General features: G+C 44.7%; 1 protein-coding gene across 7 annotated transcripts in view; it reads right to left on the bottom strand.

Moving 5' to 3' along the window:
• The window catches only part of ACTN1 (actinin alpha 1), a 149904-nt gene that overhangs the window by 17241 nt on the left and 112732 nt on the right, over positions 1 to 19931 (bottom strand). For 5 of the 7 annotated variants that reach the window (XM_084847984.1, XM_084847998.1, XM_084847979.1 and 2 more), the window contains exons 9-14: positions 11423 to 11515; positions 9634 to 9864; positions 8207 to 8354; positions 5528 to 5678; positions 4425 to 4533; positions 1320 to 1460 (exon numbers count right to left, since the gene is read on the bottom strand). In XM_084847984.1, the coding sequence (XP_084704110.1) occupies positions 1320 to 1460; positions 4425 to 4533; positions 5528 to 5678; positions 8207 to 8354; positions 9634 to 9864; positions 11423 to 11515 (873 nt within the window). Of the gene's footprint in view, positions 1 to 1319; positions 1461 to 4424; positions 4534 to 5527; positions 5679 to 8206; positions 8355 to 9633; positions 9865 to 11422; positions 11516 to 18605; positions 18692 to 19931 lie in introns of all 7 variants that reach the window. The other 2 variants (XM_084847992.1, XM_084848007.1) reach the window with 1 other exon arrangement.

Here is a 19931-nt window from a genome sequence, read left to right as displayed (position 1 = left end):
GGGTTGGGATAAAGAGTGCATCTACTTTGAAACACTGATGGGGATTTCCCTTTTTAAACAGAAGTGAGAGAAAGCATACTTGAAGATATGCCTAAAGCCTCCTTACCACATATTCATTCCAGGAAAATCCCTGTCAGTCTTGCAAACCAAGCCTCTCAAGCCCAGCTATCCACATCACAGGGACTGTGGCCTGCCCAGTGCTTGCTGTTCTAGACACACACAGTTATGCCCACAAGAGGCACAGTTCTGCTTGTCCTATTGAGCCACTGCTAGATCTGTTACATTTCATTCATTAAAAGGCAAGCACACTTTCAATCAGGGGTGCAAAGCTGCAGGCCCGGGGCCCAAATTTGGCCCCCTGGAGGGCCAAATCAAATCCTCCAGCGATCCCCAGAAGGCCCATACTCCCCTTCCACCGGCTCCACCCCCTTTCCCCCAGCCACTGAACGTTGGCTGGGGCATGCTGGGAATTGTGGGACTTTTTTCTGTCTAAATATGCATAGGATTGCACCCTTCACATGTACTGCTGGAAGTCTGTTGTTTTACTTTAAATAATTACAGTTGTGTGTGTTTGTGGCGGGGGAGACTGATTGTTATTGGGATCACAGCAAGTGGGGAAAGGAGGCATATTCCTTCTCTCCCCAGCCATTCCACCCTGAAAACTGCCTTCTCCCCACCACTATTTGGTATAGCAAAAAACGTTCCTATTGATATATATGGGAACTTTTTTACTAATCCCCTAGTGGCAGTGGAGGGGAGGGCATTTTCGGGGGGTCACAGCCAGGGAGGGAAGGGATAAGTTTCCCATGCACTGCAGTCCCCCTGCCCCCTCCCACCACTATAATTAATTCAAATTAAACAACAGATGTAGTTGCATGTTACACATTAAACATAACATGTAGTTTGGCCCTGAGTCAAAAGTTAAGGAGAGATCACAACGTTTATTTTCAAAGCATTAGGAATGGATCCACATTTTTAAGTGAATCAACCTAACTTGCATTTGCTGAACTAAAATGTGGATTGGAACACAGTGATCCTTTGGACTGAACACTTCTCCAAATTGCATACAAAAATGGGTATATCAGGGAAGCTTGTATACAAAAGTGTGTAGATTAGGGAAAGTTACATATGAAAATAAATGCGAATGTTTGTGTGGTTTCATTTTTTTGTTAAGTCTTTGGGAGAGGGTAGGCATTTCCTTTGCTACAGGGTGGCAGTAAGTGCTAGAACCTGTCGATGTTTAATACCCTGAACACAGCACCAGCTGCAACCACAGTGAAAGCAGGCGGATCCAGTGAGAGAGAGGGCCTCATAGATACCTGGATCTCCTCAATGGTATGGACAATGAAGGTGTCCTGAAGATCCTCCATAGCTCCCTCCATCCAGTTATTGAAAGGGGCAGCTCGTTTGGCATATTCTAGATACAACTGGTCAATCGTCTCCAGTAATTTTTCTGTTCTCTGTGAAATCCCCAGAAAAAGAGACAGTTAGACAAGAAAGTAGGCATCACATCCTGAACACTGCACTATTTCTTCTTTTGTGTTCTAGCTGGCCTTTCTCCTGGTATTTTCTTTAAAAGATACTGGGAGAGCGGGCTCTGAGGTCAGAGACAGGGCTCCAAGATCAGAGACAGGAAACCGTGCTCCCCTCCCCTCACAGCCGGTGTGGAGAGAACTGTGACGGTCACCTCTCCGTGCTCGGAAAATGGAGCGTGCAGACAGGGAGAAGGGGATGTTCCTGGGGGCAGGGAGGAGACTGGGGCGTCTGCAAGACGATGTATCCTATGGCTACCGTAGCCTCCTTCCCTCTCCCCCTGAGGCACCACCACTAGATGGGTGAAATTGCCTGTCTAGCAGACATGCAGGGCGCCTGGAGTGTGAAGGTGAAGATTGCCTCTGCTGTCCTCCCGCCCTGCATTGGATACTTGGCAGCCTCCAAGTTCGGAGGCTGCTGGCAATCTACATGGGATTGTGCCCTAATTAAACCACCCAAGCAAAGGGCTTCACATTTTTGGCATTCAAAACAATTTTCTTTTTCTGGACAGTTCACAGGATATCTAAAAGCACTAATAATCTGAAATTGTGATCAGAAAGTGGTTCTTATTTATATGAAGAGTAAACAGTGAATTGGAGACACATATAATCAACGTTTGAATAATCCAGATTCTACAAGGCATCTAAATCAGCTAGCGTGATATGACGGGTAGAGCGTCAGACTAGGGCTGGGAAGACCAGCATTTAAATCCTCACTCAGCCATGAAGTTCAGTGGGTGACCTTGGGTTGGTCACTATCACTCAGCCTAGCCTACCTTACAGCCTAGCCTAGCTGTGAAGATAAAAGGCTGTGGGAGAACTGTGTACACCACTGAGCTCTGTGTGGGGAGGGTGGGATATAAATGTAATAAATAATCAACAGTGTGAATCATCTTATAAATATTGTTTTATGCCTGCCTGAAAAGCTTTTAAACTGGTTTTAGGAGCATATGCCTTTCTTTCTTTCTTTCTTTCTTTCTTTCTTTCTTTCTTTCTTTCTTCCTTTCTGAATGAATGAATGAATGAATGAATGACATTTCTATACCATCCTTCAAGAGAAATTCCCAGGGCGGTGAACATAAAAGGGAAATACAAAAATTATGAAGATATTAGTAAAATAAATCAGAACAATCACAAATCATGAAGGCTAAACCTAAATCTAAAAGGACTAGAAAAATAAAAAGAATTTGCCTGGCAACATCCAAGGATAATGAAGCAGACGCCAAAAGGCGTGCTCTGAGGAAGCGTTCCAACAATTGGGGCACCACCACCGGGAAGGCCCTTTCACTGGTAGCCTCCCACCTTGCTTCAGATGACAGCGGCACTCTCACAAGGCCCTCAGCAGAATATCTTAATGTATGGGCAGGCATATATACATACAGAAGGCCCTTCAGGTACCCTGGTCTATGTTGGCTGGGGCATGCTGGGAGATGTAGACCTTTTCTTCTGTCTAAACATACATAGGGCTGTGCCCTTAAAGACCCAAACCAGTACTTTAATTGGGCCTGGAAAAAGACTGGGAGCCAGCGTATAGCACAGATGTAATATGATCACTAGTAACCTAGCTGCCGCATTCTGAACTAACTGCAGTTTCTGAACAGTCCCACATAGGCCACATTGCAGCAGTCTAACGTAGGGCTTCTCTCCACGAGGGTTTTGTAGCGCGACTGTCATTCTTCCGGCATGATGTTCTCCAGCTGCTTTACACAACATCGTTCTTCTCCAGCGTTCATCCTGTGCCTTCTACCTGCTTTTCCAGTGCATTCTCTGAATGGGGAAACTGCAGTATTTTCTGTAGTTCCAGAATGATACCGCAGCTGTCCCCACTTTACAATGGGATTGGGAGATCGCTGTGCTCTGCAGTTGCTGCCCAGAAGTGTTTTAACCCTTTCCACTCAGTCCCCATGTACACACAAATGAGAAAAGTGTAACTTGCTGGGGGCGGGGAGGGAAGAGGAGACTTCCGAAGTTGCAAAAGTACTGTGGACATGTGCAACCCCTTTCAGCTGCTTCCTCCTTCTAGAACTTTATGGGGTGGGGGTGGGGAATTGTAGCTGGTGCTTCGCTCTGCTCTGCATTTGCTGCCCAGAAAAGTTTAACCCCTTTCTACTCAATCCCCAGGTACACTTAAATGAGAAAAGTGCAACTGCTTGCTTTGTGTGTGTTTGTGTGTAGGGGGGGGAGCAGACTTCCAAAGTTGCAAAAGTACTGTGGGTTCTATACATGCAACCCCTTTCAGCTTCCTCCTCCTCCTTTCAGTGCTTTACAATGGGACTGGAGGATCACTCCTCTTTGCAGTTGCTGCCCAGAAAGGTTTTAACCCTTTTCCACTCAGTTCCCATGTACACACGAATGAGAAAAGGGTAACTGGTTGCTTTGGGGTGTGGAGGAGAGCATGCTTCTGAAGTTGCAAAAGTACTGTGGATTCTATGTAAACATGATCAAGGTAGGGACTGGAAGCAGTTGAAGTGAAAAGGGGAAACAAGGAAGTTGAAATGGAAACGTTTATGCTGAGAGGGGGGAGGGGCTACCCTAGAGGGGGTAGACAAAGGGCATACAACACTGTTGACATCTGATGACATCCTGCCAGGCTCCACACACCAGTGTAAGTGGCAGGTAGTGTTATGCATGTAAAGAAAAACCAGCTGTGTAAAGCACTGATCTTAATCCCACAAAGAATCTGGACGCAGAAGCTGCAGTAAAGGTGCAGGATGCCTTATGTAGAAATGCTCCTAGATGTTACCAGAGCATGGATCACTGAGGCTAGGCTGTCTGTTGAGATATTTATTTGAAACTGCACTGATTCCCATTCCCAGCCTTTGAGAGAAGGGTAGTCAGGAAACCTAGGAAAAAAGTAACATTTGAGTCTTAAAATGCACAAGCATCTCTTACCTCCAATGCTTCTCGTCGTTTCTGGGTCAGAGCCCCAAGGTTATCCCACTGGTCACATATTTTCTGGCACCTGGCATTGACACTTGGTGAATCATAATAATCCAGCTCACTAACAAAAATAATGGGGGGAAAACACTTTTCAGATACACACTGATAAAAGTTTGGATCTATTAATAATACTTTAAAAAGCCCTCTTGCAACAACAGAAACAGCTGATGACACTGCAAAGATCAGAAGAACAGCCTTGCTGGATCAGACCAAAAGTCAATCTAGCCCACCATCCTGTTTCCAACAAAGGCCAGCTGAATCTCCTCCACTGTTTGCCCTGTCCTGTTCCACCCAGTGGTATAGTGCCTCTGCACATGGAGGCTACATTTAGCCATTATGGGTAATAGTTGTCAACAGACTTAATGCGCTTTGTGAAGAAGTACTTTCTTCTCTGAGTCCTGAATCTCCTGCCAATGGGAAAGATCCAGTGGTTTCCAGCTGCTAGTGCTATTCACGTTGCACTAGCAGAAACCAATGCTTGTGTGACGTCAGTGGCGCTTGTTAGCGTGGCAGGTTTCCTTCCCAGTTTTGTTGGATGACCCCACATTTTTATTTATTTCTTTAGTTCATTTCTATACTGCCCGATAGCCAAAGCTCTCTTTTTAGTATTATATGTGGAGAAATATGTTTCTCTATCCACTTGCTCTACATCGTGCATAGTTTTATCAGCCTCTATTATGTCTGCTGTAAGTCACCTCTTATGAGCTCAGGTAAACCCTTATTTGGGCTTGCAGACAACATGAACTCCAAGAGACGGGTGTTTAAATGTGAATCTACATCACCTATGCACGCCAGCTGCGTAACTCTTAGCAAGTTTTCTCAAATGTCACAGTAAAGACATCCTTTCTCCCCTAGTCAGTCTACACCACTGTTTTTGTGCTCACTGACTAGTCAAGGTTTTATTCCAAACAAGGGTGCTTCTCTAAACCCTTGTTCTGAAAGGAGTAGGTTTGCCTTTGAGCTGAATTGGATTGGAAAGCAGACCGAGTTCTGAAAACTCCATTGTTGGGTTATGTGCTCAAAAGTGAAGCTCATGCGTGATGCAGAAGCCATACTTGAGTTCTTGGGCAATAGCAGCAATCTGTTCCACACGGTCCTGGTGAGCAGCAAGATCACTTTCAAATGCCTCGTGTTTCTTTAACAGGGCCTTGATCTCTGAGAGGGTGGCAGTTTCGTAATCCTTCTGCTGCAACATTGCTTCTTTACCTACAGGGGGGGCCAAAACACAGGCAAATGAGCAACGGGCCAACAAGTGATTGGCCCGTATAGATTTTCATTCCTCCAACAGAAGTTTCTATAGAGCAGCCAGTATTATTCTTAACAAGTGAGTTTCATGATATGAAATGCAGACTTGAAATCTACACCTTTATTATGTTGTTGTGGCTGATCCACTTTAGCTTAAATATCTTTTTCTGACCGTGAAGGAAGTTTCCAGTATTGGCGCTGTAAGGTCTTTGGCACATGATGGGGAGCTGCCCAATAATAACCCCCTTCTGGTCAGATATCTGCATCTGACTCAATCTGGTCACAGGAACATTGCTATTACGATGTGGTGTCCAGGAGTGCTATTTACCAGCTTGAGCTAGTACGCCAGCTGCAGCCCTATCTGGAGAGGACAGACCTTGCCTCAGTTATCCACGCACTAGTCACATCCAGGCTGGACTGTAATGTGCTGTACATGGGGCTGCCTTTGAGGACGGTTCAAAAACTCTAGCTTGTGCAGAATGCAGCCGCTCGAGTATTGGTAGGGGCAAGGCGATTTGATCACACAATGTCTTATACGGCACCAGTTGCACTGGTTACTGGTGTATTTGAACTCTGCCATGCCCCCTCTTTAATGAGCTTCTGCCGTGCATTAAAAACGTGGTTGTTCAGGCAGGCATTTGGGGTGGGTTAGGGTATTTTAGAAAATGTTTTTATTGTAGAATTTTATTGTTTTAAACTCTTTTATTATATACATCGCCCAGAGTGGCTGGCTGACCAGCCAGATGGGCGATTGATTGATTGACTGATTAAATAAATAAATAAATAAATAAATATTTCCAAGCCCAGTTCAAAGTGCTGGTTTTGACCTTTAAAGCCTTAAATGGTTTGGGACCAAATTACTTAAAGGACTGCCTTCACCCATATCAGCCTGCCCACACTTTAAGATCAGAAAGAGAGGCCCTTCTCATTTGCCCACCCATGAGAGCAGTCAGGTGGGTCATCACATATGAGAGGGCCTTCTCTGCAGTGGCCCCACACCTTTGGAACACATTGCCATTGGAGGTCTGCCATGCTCCATCATTGCAGGCATTTAAGAAGGCATTGCAAACATATTACTTTACCGTGGCCTTCTCTTGATATGACTGTTATTGTTGCTGTTACTGGTGTAGTTGCTGCTGGTTTTATTGTTGGATTTTATTGTTGTTTTTATCGCTTTTAATATTTTAATTGTTTTTCTGTATTTTACTGCTGTAAGCCACCTTGGGAGGGCTTCTGCCCTGAAAGGCCGGCTAAGAAATTATTTAAACAAACAAATAAATAATTACACTTGCATACTGTTGAGCTTTATCTGCTACTTGAGGCCTATCAGATAGACATTCAGCCTGGCTCTTACAAGCTGTTATGGTGACTTAGGGTGCAATCCTATGCATGTTTGGACAGAAAAAAAGTCCTACAGCTCCCAGAATTCCACAGCCAACCATACTGGCTGGTGCATGCTGGGAGTTGTAGACCTTTTTTTCTTTCTCAACATGCATAGGATTGCGCCCTTAGAGTCCTATATTGCGGGGACCTAGAAAGACTGACATCTGCCTTCCGTTCACCAACAGACTCAGCAGAGGTATTGCTAGGCTCTTAAAGGGTTTGGGACCCAGGCCCATAGGACACAAATATGCACAAAGTTTGCATATGTTGATTTATATCTATATATGTAAATGTAGAAGTACTTACTAGGACTTATTTAAATTTCACAGGAGGCAAAGCCAACCAATTAATGATGCACTTAAGTAATCTCAAATAAAATATTATTCAATTAATTTGTACCCTACCCAGGATTATCCCAAACAAATGGAAAAAGGTTTTTCCAAGCTGAATTGCTATTCAGGGGAAGATTTGTGTGTGTGTGCATGGGAGGGGGAGGCTGCAGCATATGGGGAGGGGGGCAGTTAACCCTTCCCTCCCCAGCTGCAATTCCCATTGAACATTGCCCCCTTCATGGAAATTAAGTTAAGAAAAGAAAACTCTTCCATTTGCACTAATTGATATTCAGGGTTCTGAGGAAAAGATTTAGGCCTCAGGAAATAGATTTGGAGTCAGGGTCCCATGGGCCCAGGCCTAGCAATGACCCAGGGGCTGAGTATTTGAATGCATGACCTATTGTGGACACATGGCTATCTATCAGAAAATCTGGTCTGCTTATATAGACACCTATGATTAAATAGGATAATATGCTGTCAAATGCCATGCATGTATGTGCATCTCAAATTATGGATGAGTATTTTTGCTGTTATTACCAAACAACTGAGATTCAGGACCCCTGGCCATTTACACTGCAAACCACACCAGGTGATCCTGATCTACCCTCTGCCTGCCCCTAAAATAAAGTATGCAAACACACACACACAAGTCATTGAATTCTACTCTTGTTGCCATAGAATTTGGGATCCCTTGATACAGATTTTCTTTTTTAAACACTTTAGCTCACAATACACACAGCCCTGCTAATGGGACACACTTAAGACCTGCATTACCATCTGTCCAGGATTCATGAATAGAAGCTTTTTGCCGGAACTTCTCAGCCAGGTGATCCAGCCGCTCTAATCTTCGAATCTCATTCAAAAGCCACTCCTCGTAGCCCTTCTCAGCCTGTTCTAGGCCACCCCATGCATTATTTATATCCTGTAACGATCAAAGCAGAAGCACAACGTTGTCGAGAAAGGAGGGGAACGTTCGAAAGAAGCAAAACGTTCCAGAACATTGTCCTCCCATAGTTTCCCCAAACAAGCCTGTGATCGGCATGTGCTAATGAAAGGCAGTATCACCCCACAAAGAACTGTGAATTGCAGTGTGCAAATAATCTGACAGACAGTATGATTACACTAGAAGACAATGGCAAATCAACCGGAAAGGCAGGCAAGCCATTGCACTATTCACAAGCAATTTAAGAAACAAACTCCTGGGTCTGAAGGAGGCCCCCATTTATCTCCCCTTCATGTCCAAAGTCCATAGAGGAGCCACTAATGCCATGGTGAGGGTTAAGGCTGTGGAATACCTGCACAGTCCTGACCATGGACAGGCTACAGAACCTGGAAGGCTGGTAGGCTGCAACAGTGACACTCCAACACCAGAACCAGGGGCAGTGCGATGTGGGAGCTAGAGGCACGATGATAGATAACCTGCAAGCGTCCAGGCCACACAGCAGCTAACCTGGACAGCTGCATTGATCTGAAGCCTACTGAGGACTGAAACGCTCCTGCAGGGAGGTGTGCTTTCCAGTCCCTGCTTCCCTGGAGATCAGTCCCCAGTTAAAGATCCAGTGCTCTTCCTCTGAGGTGTGTGCTCTGGCAAGGTCTGATTGGCTCCTGCTGCACCTGGGACCAGAGGTGGTGGTGAAGGAACAGAGTTGAAGGAGTTTTGTTATTTGAGAAGGTTGGCAAGGAAACATTCTCTGGAGCTGGAGACAGAAGCAGTGCAATCCCTTGGGAACCATCTTCACCTCAGCAAGGGTATGGAAGGAGTGGGCACTTCCGAAGATGATCTAGGGAGAGGGTCTTCCCCACAAACAGGGTCCCTGATGTCCCAGGACTGCTATTCTGATGCAGAAGTGTCTGGGTCCTGGGCAAGGACAACCTGTCTCATGGCACACCCATATAACAGCACCCCTTTTGCATCACTGTTTTGTAGTTACTGGGTGCCTAGAAGGGGCAAACAGTCCACTTGCAAGAGCCCTGCCATTTACAGACCCTTCTTCATAAAGGGTTATGATATGATTATTGTGTGGGCCACAAATTGTACTGAGGAGGTCCATAAGAACCAAAGTGCTCCATAGCACACGAAACCAGCACATAGGAATATCATTGTCTCTCGAAAGCTGTAGTGGCAATGGAGCATCTACCTAGAAAACATGTGTTTTCCCCAAGTAATTATGCTCAGAACCCCCTCAGCTTAATGTACTCACCGAGACCATTTTCCCTTCCGAAGGCATGAAGGCCGGCCTGTTGCTAAGCCGCAGCTTGGTCTGCAAGGTGTTGAAGTTGATTTCTAGCTGGCACTTCTCTTGAACCTTGGGAGGCTTGTGGAGGCGGCGGTAATCTCGGAAGTCCTCCAGTTTCTGCTGCATGGCTTGCATGGTGTTCTCTGGTGCCCGATTCTCCAGCCAGGGTATGGTGCGGCTGATCCACTCCAGCAGCTGGAAATGCCAAGGAGGAAAAACACAGGGATGGCTCTAAGCTAAATAGCTAAATAGCTGATGTTTGATATGGGAAAGATTTTTTTTTTAAGGACAGTTTTTGTATCCTCAGCCTTATGATAACCTTTGTCTATTCTTGGCTACAAGCATTTTTGCCAGCTTTGGGGTTTGCAGAAGGACGTGTGCGTGCGTGTGTTTATAGTTTGCATCTCTACATTTTACACTAACAAGCATATATAAGGAACTGGAGCCTCGAGTAAGATAAACAGGGAATTCAGCTTTTAATTTTCAATAGAGCTGAACAGTGGGCAGCATCCAGTGTGACAATTCCACTCATGTAAATTACATTACGCTAGCAGGTTTCCCTGGGAAACCCATTGAACCAGCACGCCTTATCGGTGTTGCACTAGCGGTCATTTACACTAGAGTAACATCAGTTCTAGTCATGGTAGTATCACACTGAACACTGCCGAGAGTTTCTAAGGGCGCAATCCTATCGGGGTAGGCAGCCGCCTCCAAACTCGGAGCCAACCACCTATTCAATGCAGGGCAGGAGAAGTGCAGAGGGGATCATCCCCTCCACGCTTCAGCTGCCCTGCATTTACGGCTAAGCCAATTTCAGCTGTCTAGCCATGGGAACTTGGAGCGCAGGAAGCAGCGGACAGACGACACGTAGGGTGTGTCATACCAGCATTTCTGACTTCCCCACCCCGACACACCCAGAGGAACGCCCCGTTTTTGCCGCTCCGCACTCCTCTTCCGAGTGTGGAACACGGGGCTGTTCCACATTGCCTGCAAGGTAGTACGGGGCGGGGTCGGTTCTCATGGAACTGACCTCGGAGCACAGGCTCCGAGGTCAGTTCCCAGGAACCGACCTATCCTATGGCTGTCTAGCCGCTGACTAGCGGCCATAGGATTGCTCCCTGAATCATGCTTTGAATTCATTTATTTCCCCAGTCTTTGGTGCCAGGCTGGCTCCAAGGATTGCTTTCCACAAGTCCACATAACTGTCTAGGCCTTGTGGCTTTCAGGTTAGATTCTTTTTGTGAAAGCAACCTGCCCCACCCCCATATTTTTTAGAGACTACAGACTTCCTCTGGCAGTTTCCGCAGTAGCATTGCAATTAGTTTTAAAAGTTTGTTTTGCCCACTGACAATTCCACTATTTGAAGATACCGTCCTACTCACATGCCACAAGCCATTTTTAACCACTGTTTAATGCTTTCTTCCCTATAGCCTAAGTGACAGATATATTTTCCTGATCTATTTGTGTTTGTTTCCATAGCCTCAGCCCTATACAGTGTTGTTGTGGTGGTGGTGGTGGTTTAAATAAACAAATTACTAGAGGACTTGGAAGGAGCTTTACTTACACTATCTGCTGGAATGAATGAAACATTACAGACTCTCCCACTTTAAAAAGAGATGCAACTGCATACTTCAAAATACCTGTTGTGTTGCCCTGCTAGGATAAAACACTGAGAAATACATCCATTCTATGGACTGGATGGCTTTGCATTTCCACATAGCCCTGTGAAGAAATCAAAAGCAGGAATACCTACATCACTGGCCAGCTTCTCATAGTCTTCCATTAACTGTTCATTCTCTTGATTAACCGCCAGCACCTTGCAGATACGATTGGCTGCTGTTTCCGCCTGTCAGAAAACAGAAAGCAACATATATCATTAGTGAAGATGATACATTATTTAGCTTCCTTCTCCTTGCCTATTGGAAAAGGTAAGAGTCCATTCTGTCTCTCTGTAAGATACCATTACCGATCGAAATTTATCTCCATGCTACAAAACTTTAGAGGTGACTTGCTATCACTACCACATCTTGCTTGTCAGGATAACAGACACATTCTGAAAGTTTCGATTGGAAAGTGCACTTGCCCTCCCGAAGATGTTTTTCACTGTAAATTGGAGATAGGGAACCTGGTGTCCTCCAGAAGATTTTGCAACTCCAACTCCCATCATCTCCAGCCAGCATGGCCTATGATCAGGGATGGTGGGAGTTGTAGTCTGAAGGGGCCAGAGATTCCCCAACCCTGATCTTTCATGCATTTACACGTATAGCCATATGTGTCAGTATTTATTGCCAGGTGCTGATAACTCATGGAAACAGCTTCATCTGTGCACACCAATGCATGGCATGAGCTAGAACGTGTGTGTGTATGTATGCGTGTGCGTGTGTGTGTGGGGGGGGGTTTGAAGTAGTAAGTGGACATTCAATTCTGCTTTGAGACTGGCTTATATAACTTAACTGCTGTAAAGCCTAACCCCATTGCTTTGAATGACTGACATTGCCCATTTGCTTAATTATTTTGCCACCTTAATTTTTGGGTGCTGCAGATAATCACTCCACACCAAAAGTAACCTATCCCTGAAGAAAGCATGAAGCCGTTGGTATGCTGTTGAGATCTATTCCATACATGTAAGAGTTCTGATTATTACATATACTAGATTTTAAACAAAAAGCAGTGTGTCCCTCCAGATATATTGGACTACAGCATCCAGCATTCCTCAGCAAACAGGCTGGGGGATACGGACAGTTGTAATCCAACACATCTGGAAGACACCAGGTTGAGGAAGGCTGTATAGGTTTAGGACTAAACACTCAAAGCAATCCTGTGTTGGACTGGTTCCACACACTGTCCCAAATTTGCGAATGCAGCCTCCAAAGCCATTTGAGGAAAGAGGGCCTAAGCGAAGTAGCTGACTGGAGGCAGCAGGAATTTCAATAATCCCCAAGTTCAAAAATGAAGTGCAATTCAGAATCCAAAGGGAACAGTACTGTCCATCTGTACTAAAGATGCTGTAAAACTATCCCTTGGCAGTCATGTATCCTTTACTTGAACTGGGACTTCTATGTGGCAAATTGACTGAATGATTTTCGAGCTCTTCAGAGGAAAGTAATTTCCTTTTTAAAAATACCAACATGAGCCTTTGGTTGTTTTCAGTTTGAAACCCTCCTCCTACTTTCCCCTTGGGCTTTGCTGATACTAGTAAAAACAACAACATCAAACCTCTAGTTTAACAGAACTGAGAGGCTCCTTCATCCTCCATGTTCCATTCACAGTCCCCAAGATGGATGGAACCATCTACTTGCCAATCCAGGGCATCTGGGGGACGTAGACATATTTTTTCAGCAGCTGCCTTGCAACTTTTCAACACACTCTCTTTGGACTAAATGTCCAAGCTTCTTTCAAAAGTGTTCTAAGACTTCTTTAATTTTTTTTACTTTGTCTGCTTTTAGCACAGACTTGAGCTTTATTAGCATCTGATGCGTCTGCCTTAAGGCACTTTTAGGGGAGATGTGGGATATATATATATATATATATATGTGTGTGTGTGTGTGTGTGTGTCTGTGTGTGTGGTGAGATCACCCCATTTAAAGAGAGGGAGTGTCCAAATCAAAACATGCATGGGGGGGACGACTGGGGGGAACGATGCCCCATCCTCTCTTCCACCCTGCCAGGCTTGTGCCAGCAAAGCTTTGTATATGTTGGAGGCTCCAGTGTCGGAGCTCTCCAGAAGAGCTGGCAGCTTTGCCCTATTAGCCACTTCAAAATGGCAGATACTTAGAGCTCAAGCAATAAACCAGTTTCTTGTGGTGCTGTGACTCTCTGAAAGGCGATCCTAGCTTCTGGAGCCATGAAAGTAGCCTGACATTACCAGCTGATAAAATGTACTGCATTCTATGTGTGTAATGCAGAGGGGAAAGCTCTGTCATTCGGCCACTATCTGACATAACCAAAGGAATGTGAACTGATTAATAAGTTTGCTCCATCAAAGAACTTGTGTTAGAATGATTAAAGCTAAGAAAGAGTTATTATTGTTTCAGAGTGTTTTTTTTAATGTTTTGCTTTTTTCTGAGTCACCCAGAGAATGTCTGTTACAGCGCAAGCTATAGAAATACAGTAATAAATAAATTAAAATCATATAAAATAAATCAAGCTACTTTTCTTGTCTCCTAATAAAAACTTTCAGGGACAGAGACTTCACAACTTCTCTGGCTAACCTGTTCTACTGTGCAGTACCAAAGGGGGTATTAATTTAATTCATGAGTTATAGCTTGGACAAAGGCATACCCACAAGATTTTCCAGAAAGTTACTAGATCGATAGCACTGGAAACTACTCACAAAACAGCCAAGTCTAGAGATTGAAGATTTTGCTAGTATTGTCTCACCTCTTTGTCTCACCACTTTGTCTCAATACCTCATTAAGAAAGTACAGCATAGGTATGCCTACCTACTGTATCTCCCTTGGCTTCTAGACTACCTGTAAAGTGAGTGAGTGCAGGCATTATACCAGGCATCTGTCTTTTCACCAGCACAGATTAGCAATCAGGTCCTGAGATGCTAGCCCCACCAAAGCAAAGTTTATTCAAAAGGCTAGCCGGAAATTATTTTGAGAAATCCATTTCCACAATGTATTAAAGACGTATTATTAAACCCATGAAGTTTAAAAAAAAAAAAACATTCATGCAGTTTAGTGTTACGAAAGTTAGAGGCAGTCAGGGGAAAAAAGCAAACTGACCAAAGCAAGTATATGTGAAGAAATACACAGACACACACAAACAAATAATATGAAGGAAACGCAGCCAGTCACATACATGTCATGGCAGGCTGGGCCCCCTGTACCTTTAAAGACTCAGTATAAGAGAATGAAAGAAGCAGAAAGTTGATCATGTGACCTCCCCTTCAGGGCTGGTAGCAGTAATGAGAAATCTGAATGAGAAATGGAGCGACATCACAGTAAGTCACCTTGTCAAGGAAGAGGGCAGAGTTTGAAAAGCTACTCTGTGCTCCTGGGCCTAGTCTGAAATACATGCTTACTAATCACTCTGCATTAGCCCCAGATTTGGAGCCTGTCTCTCTCAACAGCGGGCTGTTAGAAGACTGGCATTGGGAGAGCTTCAAAAGGGAAAGGAACAAGACCCTCTCCTCTAGGAGGTGAATACACAACTAGACTAACTGGCCAGCTGACAGTGCAGTCAACTTTTAAAAAAACACCTTTCCTTTAAAATCAGCTCAGGCTTGATGCCTTAATAACTAACTCTGAATTCTTACTGCAGTGGCTTTGTTCAGTGACAAATATTTTACAGCTCAACAATGTGTGTGACAGCCTGGTTATTAGCACCAATTGCTGGCTAGACACAGGCGCCAACATTTTGTGGATGGAACTGGTCATTTTGACAATCAAGTTCAGATAATCATTCAACAGAATGAATATTGAATTATTATTTTTAAGTACAAAGTTAAGGGCACAATCCTATGCATGTTTAGACAGAAAAAAGGCCTACAACATGCTGGCTGGGGAATGCTGGGAGTTGTAGGACTTTTTGATATATATTAGTTCATTTGCTGGGTTGCACATGGAATGGGTTCCAGTTCACAAATGTAAACTTGCTGAACATCCCCCCCCCCACCATTACCTTGAGTATCTCCTTGCAAAGAAATGAAATAATCAAATTCACAAATTCAACCAGAATTCTCAGTTGTTCATGTGATGAATTGAGAATTGGCTTTGTATGTTAACTTCAGCTTTATCAGAAAGTTGGTATGTGCTCTGAAAAATTAACATTAAATATTGAGGGCTTGGCATTCTGCTCAACTTCAGATAATTTACTGAAGAGGTTCTTCTTCATCAACTTCATTCATGTCACGGGTAAATATTTACAGCCACACGGTCCCAACGTCATGCAACTGATGCTCTCATTTGCATCTTAGTAGTAGTTTCAAGGCATCAACTACTTTGCATATAGCAATAGACCCCAACCAGAACTGAACAAAGCTGTTGTTTCCTATTCTAGAAAATGGCATGCTCAGATCCATAATCTATGTTGTCTATTAAACAAGATATTGCCTAATGCCAGAAGAGTTTTACACAAATTTAGGGTAAAGCTTTTAGCAAACTGGTAACATGGTATTTAAATAAAATTTGAATGTGCTAGTGTCCCAGACTTTTCCAGATTAAGGGTGCAATCTTATGCATGTTTAGACAGAAAAAAAGTCCTACAACTCGCAGCATTCCCCAGCCAGCCTTCTCCTATTTCATTGTAGGAGTTTTTTCTTTCTAAACATGCATAAGATTGGGCCTTAAAACACTTTCTCATACTTGTAGACCAATCCTATAATCTCTACTCAGAAGTAAGACCCACTGAGTTCAAAGGGCTTACCCCCAGGTAAGTTGAGTATACAACTGCAGTCTAAAAGGAGTCAAATGTGTTCTGCAAAAAAGACACATTTAGAAGGTCTGCTGTCACTCTAGTATTTTAAAAGAGAGTGCTTTTTAAAACATAATATGGAGAATGAGGTCTAACTCGTACACTTCCAAAGTGACGCAGAAGCAGACCATGGGAAAGGGAGGTTTTTCAGCAGCTAACATGGCATGTTGGTAACCCATAAATTGGGACCCAGAGTGACAATTTTCAGTTCAGTTTGTAATATTTCAGTTTAGCATATACATCTGTGTCTTGGAACCCCCACAAGTTTGGTAACAAAGTCGGGGAAAGAAAAAGATGTGCATGCTCATTTTTATTAAGATATTATGATGTGACTGCATAAAGGGAAGACAGGGCAAAGGTTATCTTCTAAGAAAGTGGACTTCATACGGCTGCCTGGTATAGTGAGGGAGAAGTTCTGAATTAGCGACACAATAGCTGCTCTTATTGGAGCTGAGCTGCCCAGTGTGAAGCCAGAGGAGTTTGGCATAAGGGCTGCTTTCCTCTTGGACAGCCTATACTCGGGTATGGATGAAAGCAGCTAGTGCCTGTTCTGAATGACACTCAAGTGAAAATCACTGCTTTCCCACAAAATACATGGACAATCAATAAAGGCAAATGTATTTTGTACCTGAGTACAAAGTGTCAAGGGAGGACCAGCCCTAAGACATGGAGACATCAGTTGAGAGATGACTACATAGACTAAAAAAAACCAAACAGCTGTAGAGGTAGAGAAACACCACAAATGGTATGAGGAAGGAAAGCACCCGAAGGTGGAGGAAGAACAAAAAAGGGGGGGAGCAAGGAGAAGCAAGATGGGGGCAGAAAAGGAAGCGTTAAGAGCACCATGCAGAGACTGTTATAATCGAATCTGGCACCAGGGCTGGATGTTTTAGAAAGATGTAACACAGCCTTCCCCAACCTGGCGTCCTCCAGATGTGTTGGACTACAAGTCCCATCATCCCCAGACAACACGATCGTTGATGGGGAGTTGTGTTCCAACACATCTGGAGGGCACCAGGTTAGTAAAGGCTGGATAGGACAGCCATCTCAACTTGCAAAAATCACTGGAGTTTGGTCTTGAATTAGGGTGCAGTCCTATGGACTGGGCCCTCGCTGCTCAGAAGCCCCTGAACTCGGAGGCTGCTGAGATTCCTGTGCCCTGCTGGGCTGAAGAGAGCAGTGCGGGAGGAGCGGTGGAGGAGATCTTTGCCTCCCTGCCCTCTGATCTTTTGACAGACGGGCTTTTCTGCCTGTGTAGCAATGGCACTTCAGAGGGGGAGCGAAGGAGGCTCAGGATAAATCTATCCTGGCCTCTCCGGTCTCCTCCCCTCACCACCCACTGAAATGCCCCCTTTTCCTCCTCTCTGAGGTTGATTTTCCGACCTTGGGGAGGCAGCTGGATGTCAGGGTGGACACTGAGCCCATAGAATCCCAGAGCAGTTCTGATTCTGAGGAAGAGCAGTCGCTCCTGGGAGAGGAGCGCGCTCCTCTTTCCCAGGACCAACACCTGACGGAGATTCCTCCCACCAGCATTCCTAGTTTAGTTAGCAGTCCAGGGAGTGACCAAGCACAGATAGCAGACTTGGTGGATGCGTGACGCAGACGCAGAGAGCGGCGCCAGATGGAGGGCGCGGAAAGGAGGCGCAGTGCCCGGTTGGCGCGCAAACAACGGCTGCGCCCAGAGGATCCAAGGGAAAAGGGGAGGGACTCTCCCTAGTCCTTAAGTTCAGGGGTCTGCCAGTAATTCCCTTTCAAACGGGGACCAACTGTTCCAACGTAGGGCATAGGTACTGTGCTGCTCAGATCTAGTTGCAATCAGTATAGTTGTTAAGTTGTAAAAGAAGAATAAAGCTTTGAAAGGAATTCCTTTGTCTGTGTCTGGACTTGGCTACTGGATTAGACTGAGAGAGGCCTCCAAGGAGCCCCTGACACTGGCGTGGTTCTCTCTGCGCCAGCTGTGGGGGGTCAGGCTTGGGGGTCGGATCTCCAACTCCCCCTTCTGAGGTCACTTGTACTTTGGACCTCAGCCACCTACTACTACAGTAATTATTACCCCTGCTAAAAACAGCTTTTTTAACACCCGCAACAGATTTCACACTGCCAGTGGTGGACTAGAGTTGTATCAGACATCAAAAATAATTTGGCCTAGTGGGCTCTTAAGGGACCCAGCACCGAACCGGAGCTAACAGGGCACTTCCAAACAGACAGGCATCACACCCGTCACTTTTGAATATATTGATTCCAATCTTAACTTGGACTTGTGTGGTTACAGCCTAGCAGTTCTAGGTAGAAAACCTTCAGAGAAGCCAGAGATCTACTATGATGAAAGAAATCCAGACAGTCCTCAGCAAAGCTAAAGGACTTTTATCCCCAAGAAGTTGTAGTAACGTTTCATAGCTCAATGTGAAAGCCAGCATGGGATTCCATACCTCTAATGGTTTAGGATCGCTTCCTCTGAATTTGATGGGCAGGAAACAGAAGGAAGAGGAGGGGGTTTGTTAGGAGTAAAGTCTCACCTTCTGCGCACCTGAGAAGGCGTGGTAGTAACATGAAACATAGGTCATAATGGCCTTCTCATCCGGCCTTAGCGTGCCTATAATATCTGTGCAAAGAAGGAGAAGAGGTTGAAAGGATAAAGTAAGAAGCAGCACACAGAATAAAATAAAACAGTCATGGGTGGTAAGAAAGGGGGGAAACTTCCCATCATGCATTGCAGGACAGGCCAAACAGATTTCCATGCGGAGAGCTGGGAATTGAGACCAGAATGTGACCAGCAGGGTTGGCTTTGTGGACTCCAGTGGCACCAGTTGCCACCACCCATTTTCAGCCCTAGTGTACATTATCATTATTATTTTTGACACAACTCCACAGTCAGTAGGTTCAACCCACTTGAAAACAAGAGTAGAACTAACTTTTTCTGGGGAGTGAACAGTCAGTTTTGTGTGCCTATCCTACACAAAGGAGTAAAGTAGATAAATTTGATAAAGACCCTCCAGCAAAAGTTAGACATGGCAAAATGGAGCAACATTACATTTGTCTTAGGACAGCCACTTCATCACTAAGAAGAACATTTCCATATGATGCTTATTCTAACTTTTGTACCCTCAGAAAACCTTAATAGCATCATATTCCACCACTGAGAAATAAGCTATTTCTCTTGGCAGATTGGAGCCAAGCTTCATATTCAGGAGAATCACTTACAGGCCTCTAGGGATTATGACACCTCAAAACGCACATGAAGGACTTCCTTGATTGACTGTTCCCCAACAGCAAAAATCCCTGATCATTGAAACAGAGTTCTAGATTAGCATTTTCCCTGTCATGCTAGCTTTTCACAGACAGGGAGTTGTTACCACAGGGAAATCATTCACTCATGCAAATCCCCAATATGCACTTTGAAGCACTTACGGTCCCAGGAGGGCTGTCCTCTGTGTGTCTTCTGAACACACAGATTAGCTGATAATGCAGTGGCACCTAAAAGGTTCAGTCACCAGACATTCCAAATTGCTGAATGCTTGTTAGTTCAGTCAGGTGCACTAGAAAATGCAGTGCAATCCCTTGCTTGGTGTAGCAGATATTAAGGCAATGGTGCCATACCATTGCAATAAATGACAGAAGACATACAATTGCATGGCCAGGGAAATTCTGGAAAAGCAGCTCACATCACAAGTATGGCAGGTTCAAAATATAAGAACAAATGTTTCAGTACTGCTCCCCATTTCATTGTAGGAGACAAAGAGACATCTGTCTCTTAAGGCAAAGAAGGCAGGCTGCAGTCCTGAACGGCCCATTTTAATTAAACCCCCTGTGGCCCGCTGATGTGTTTTTAAATGTATAAAGCA

This window comes from Heloderma suspectum, chromosome 1, assembly GCF_057233095.1.
Source record: "Heloderma suspectum isolate Gila_16-S chromosome 1, 16-S_ref, whole genome shotgun sequence".
Lineage (NCBI taxonomy): Eukaryota > Metazoa > Chordata > Lepidosauria > Squamata > Helodermatidae > Heloderma > Heloderma suspectum.
This window is presented reverse-complemented; position numbering and strand designations above follow the sequence as displayed.